This window comes from Gymnoscopelus microlampas, assembly GCF_963454915.1.
Source record: "Gymnoscopelus microlampas genome assembly, chromosome: 4".
Taxonomy (NCBI): domain Eukaryota; kingdom Metazoa; phylum Chordata; class Actinopteri; order Myctophiformes; family Myctophidae; genus Gymnoscopelus; species Gymnoscopelus microlampas.
The window spans coordinates 7,221,719-7,226,254 of record NC_139941.1 but is presented as its reverse complement, the minus strand read 5'-3'; the positions used below and the strand labels follow the sequence as shown (position 1 = coordinate 7,226,254).

Genomic DNA, 4,536 nt, shown 5'->3' with positions numbered 1-4,536 from the left:
TTTGTCTCCGCCAGTATGGTGGAGAGTATGTTTTCGTCTCCGTCTGTCCGTGTGTGTGTCCGTCTCAGCCAAGCTAACATTGGTCAAGCTTCACGTGACACGTGACAATATGTTGTCACCAATGCTTTGATTGGCTAGCGAGACGCATGATGAAATAAAAATCTATAAATACCACCACGCACTTCAGAAAATCATTTATATTTTTTGAAGTGAGCTTCCATCACTGTGATGACCACTGTTGTTTCTAAATATGAATGGGGTGTGATTTTTTGTCTCCGCCAGGAGAGTTTTACCCCCCGTGTGTGTGTCCGTCTCAGCCAAGCTGACACGTGACAATATGTAATATAAATAGGTAAGACAGGATTAATCAGGAACAGTACTGGCGGAGACCTGTGCTCCGAGGAGCACATTTTCTAGTTTAATAAGTAATAATACGTTTTTTTTAATATAATTATTTTCCAAAATCAGGTGTTGGAAAAAAAGGGTGTATCCTATATTTGGGCCTACTGTATATGACAGTGGTTCTCAAAGTGCGGTCCAAGGACTCAGACTTCCTTGAGGGGTTTCCAAATTTGGTTTCATTTGTACTCTCTCTGAGTTATGGGGGGGGTCATTAACATTTTTTAAGTTTTTCAAAACCCACTATTTTATGATAATTGAAACATTTTTAGTCAGCTGTTGAGGTTTGCAGGCTTTTCAAATGTGAAATCTCTTAAAGTCGGCCATACCAGCCCTGACAACAACAAAAAAAAACATTTTGTATTTTAAAACAAAATGACAACATTTGTTTGTCATTTCTTTCTGTTCATTCTGGATGTAATTAGTCAGTTTCTAGTCTATGTTGTGGCACCCCCTACTGTTGTAAACTCAACATACAACTTATCTTTCACAAATAATTGCTAATAATTATAAAGAAAATCTAACTATATCCTAACGAATCATACATTATAAGAATTCATTGCGTGAAGTTGTTTGTTTGTAGTATTCTATGTTAAGTGATCATCATCCAATGTTGAAGTCGTTTATTTCATTATTCTTTCATCCATTGTGGTAGAAATCAGTGTCTCTCTCTCTCTCTCTCTCTCTAGTTTCCTAGATGAAGATCCATTCTTCTCGGACGACTCTTTCCTTCCTGCTCCACCTGAAGGTCAAACCCAGCAGGCTGAAGGTCACACACAGGCCGCTGACATCGTCAACAGGTACGGGACCCGGAAAGGTCAAAGTTCACTGGCTGTTTTGAACCACTTTTAAACCCTCTGGACTTAGTAAACTGGTTCTGTATTTGTGGTTGTATTTGTGGTTGTGTGCTTGTAGATCTGCTATTTTTTGGCTAATGTTCTGCCCAGAATATGGATGCCGGGGATATTAATTAGTAATTACCTCTTACTTCTAAGTGATGATCAGAGCTGAATCTTGCACCTAATTGTGTGTGTGTGTGTGTGTGTGTGTGTGTGTGTGTGTGTGTGTGTGTGTGTGTGTGTGTGTGTGTGTGTAGTTTTCTCTGTCTGGTTCCAGTGGAGGTGAAGTCGGCGTGTTTGGTTCAGGGAGCAGCTTATGACACGTACATACATGATGCACATAGAATGGTAACTACGTGTCTGTCTGCTTGTCTGTCTTGAGTGTTAAAGGGTTAATACATTTTGCTTGTAGATTGACTATTTCCACCATTTATTTTATTTATTGCGAACGTACAAAGTTATTAGATATGTCAGTTTAAGTTATATGTCATATCATGCCCTGTGGAGTTGTTTGTTCATGAAGCCAAACAAGCCAAACAGGAATGGTTCATTGTCATCCTCTGCTATTAAGTTCCAGGAATGTTTGACTGTGTCAGAGTCGTGGGCGTGGCAGGAGAGCCTTCCTCCCTCCTCCTCTTCCTCAGACCAGGGGACGTCCTTCTATGAAGGACACTTCCTCAAGGTGCTGCTGGACCGTCTGGCACGCCTCCTAGAGCAGGTAGGACACCTGTCTGTCTTTCTATCTTGTCTTGTCTGTCTGTCTGTCGAGTGTTGAGTGTTGAGTTTTTTTAGTGTATCTTCTTAATGCACATTCTCCTCTTTTTTTAATCTGCTGAAGTAGTTTTTACCTGTACTTATTGCCAGCTTTATCTTTATTCTTCTATTTTTATCATTTTTTATTGCACCTATTATTCTGCGCTTTATGTTGGCGTTAGCCAAAGCCAAGCCTGCTTGTCACGACGACAGTTAGTCTAAAACGCGACCGCTCGCCTCTTAACAGGGGCAAGGAAGTATGATCACATCTCCCTGATTCTTGCCTCCCTACACTGGCTCCCTGTTCATTACAGGATTCAGTTTAAGACTTTAATGATTGTTTTTAAGTCTTTAAATTGGGTTGGCACCATTGTACATATCGGAGCCTCTACCTCCCAAGAGCTTTGCAAGGGTCTTGAGGTCTACCGACCAGTCACTCCTTAAGGTCCCACCAACAAAGCTAAAGACCCGGGGAGATAGATCATTTTCCACCGTAGCGCCCAAACTGTGGAATGAGCTTCCACCCCATGTTAGAGCGTCTCAAACCCTGCCTGTGTTTAAATCACGTTTGAAAACTCACTTGTACTCCTTGGCGTTTGAAAATTCAGATTGAGAAATGTTGTTCCACCAGGCATTGTGTCTATATGTTATCCTGTTTATTTGTGTATTGTTTTGCTCTTGTATATATATATGTCCTATGTCTCCTCTCCTCTCCTCTCCTCTCCTCTCCTCTCCTCTCCTCTCCTCTCCTCTCCTCTCCTCTCCTCTCCTCTCTCAGCCATATGAGTTAAATCTCCAGTTGACCTCGTTGTTGTCCAGACTGGCATCGTTCAACCACCCTGTCCTCCATGAGTATCTGTTAGACCCGTACATCACCCTGACGCCTGGGGCCAGAACCCTGTTCTCTGTCCTCATCAGGGTAACACACACACACGCACGCGCACGCACACGCACACGCACACGCACACGCACACACACACACACACACACACACACACACACACACTGTTCTCTGTCCTCATCAGGGTAACACACACACACGCACGCGCACGCACACGCACACGCACACGCACACGCACACACACACACACACACACACACACACACACACACACACACACACACACACACACACACACACACACACACACACACATTTGTATTACTACTGTATATGTAAGGACATAGACATTTTAGGATGACAAAAAAATGCTAAAAGTACCTGAAAATGGTCTTTAACTCTGTGTGTGTGTGTGTGTCAGGTGATAGGTGAGTTGATGGATAGGATTCAGCATGTGTCTAATCTGACAGACAGACTGGCTAACGTCAGGAAACAGCTGATGGGCCTGGAGAGCAACCACACTGGGTAAGAAACTAGTTCAATTCAATTTCATTATAGTGCCAGGACACACTTACATAGATATGACATATCTATGTAAGTGCAGACATACCTTGGTAATTCGTTCTCATGTCTTTGTTACTTAGGCTTGTTTTTTTCTTGACCACGGTGTTAGGATGTAATTTAGATAGCATGTTATTTAGACAGATGCTCGGTTTACCTGGTGTCCTAATAGTTTCGATGTACAGATCATTTTTTCATAGTATTGTTTAGACTTATAGGTTCTTGGTTTACCAGTGATCCTAGTTTACTGAGGCGCTATGCTGTCTCTCTGCATTTGCTTACTGTAAGTCGCTCTGGATAAGAGCGTCTGCTAAATGCCTACGGTAAATTGTAAATATAGAGCAGAGAGACCCGACATTGTCCCACCCTGAGCAAGCAATGTTTTCGACAGTGGCAACGAAAAACTGAGACCGAGAGGGAGAAATCGCAACAATAGCAGCAACAACAAGACTTTAAGAACCACTGGTTTAAGCAGTTAAACCCCATCATCCGTATTCCACCATGTGAATGAATGATCACATTGTGAACTGTGTGTAAACTGTGTGGTGTTTTGTTTTGTGTTGTTTTGTTATGTAGGGAGGAGTTTGACACCCTGCTGAAGGGAGTGATTGTTCTGGAGGAATTCTGTAAGGAGCTGGCTGCTATCGCCTTCGTTAAGATCCCCGCAGACCAGGACTGATGCACCTGGACTATTACTACACCTAAACTATGACAACACCTGGTCTAATACCAATGGGTCTCAACGTCGGGTTCGGGGACCACCTCCAAATGTAACCCCTTAACGGGTCTGTAACTCTGAGAGTGTACAAATGGAACCAAATAGAACCGTAAGGGTCCAACCTTTAACAAAGTGGTTTTCATCAGGAAGGATAAGAGGTAAGAGGTTATCTAAGATGGTGGTGCTGTTTGGCGTGGAGTGAGACCTGGCTGTCTATAATAAACTGTTGGATGTTTTCCCCCAAAGAGTTGTTTTGCGTCCTGGAGCTTCATCCAGCGCATGTTCGACCACTACTGCCGGCAGCAGGAGTGCTCTGTGCTAGCTAGCCTTGTTCCAGACAAATCTACCCTCAGCAGATTAGGTCTGGCCCCACTCAGTTGAGATTGGATTTCTCTCCCTCCCAAAGTTGTGAGGGACCAATCAGG

At 43.2% G+C, this 4,536-nt stretch overlaps 1 protein-coding gene across 1 annotated transcript in view; it reads left to right on the top strand.

The window, feature by feature from the left end:
- Positions 1-4,536, top strand: part of fhip2b (FHF complex subunit HOOK interacting protein 2B) — a 16,876-nt gene extending 12,340 nt beyond the window's left edge. Inside the window, exons 13-18 of the mRNA XM_084054824.1 lie at positions 1,089-1,199; positions 1,496-1,586; positions 1,810-1,956; positions 2,770-2,910; positions 3,254-3,357; positions 3,970-4,536. Coding sequence (XP_083910950.1) covers positions 1,089-1,199; positions 1,496-1,586; positions 1,810-1,956; positions 2,770-2,910; positions 3,254-3,357; positions 3,970-4,072 — 697 coding nt within the window. The 3' untranslated portion in view covers positions 4,073-4,536. The remainder of the gene's footprint in view (positions 1-1,088; positions 1,200-1,495; positions 1,587-1,809; positions 1,957-2,769; positions 2,911-3,253; positions 3,358-3,969) is intronic.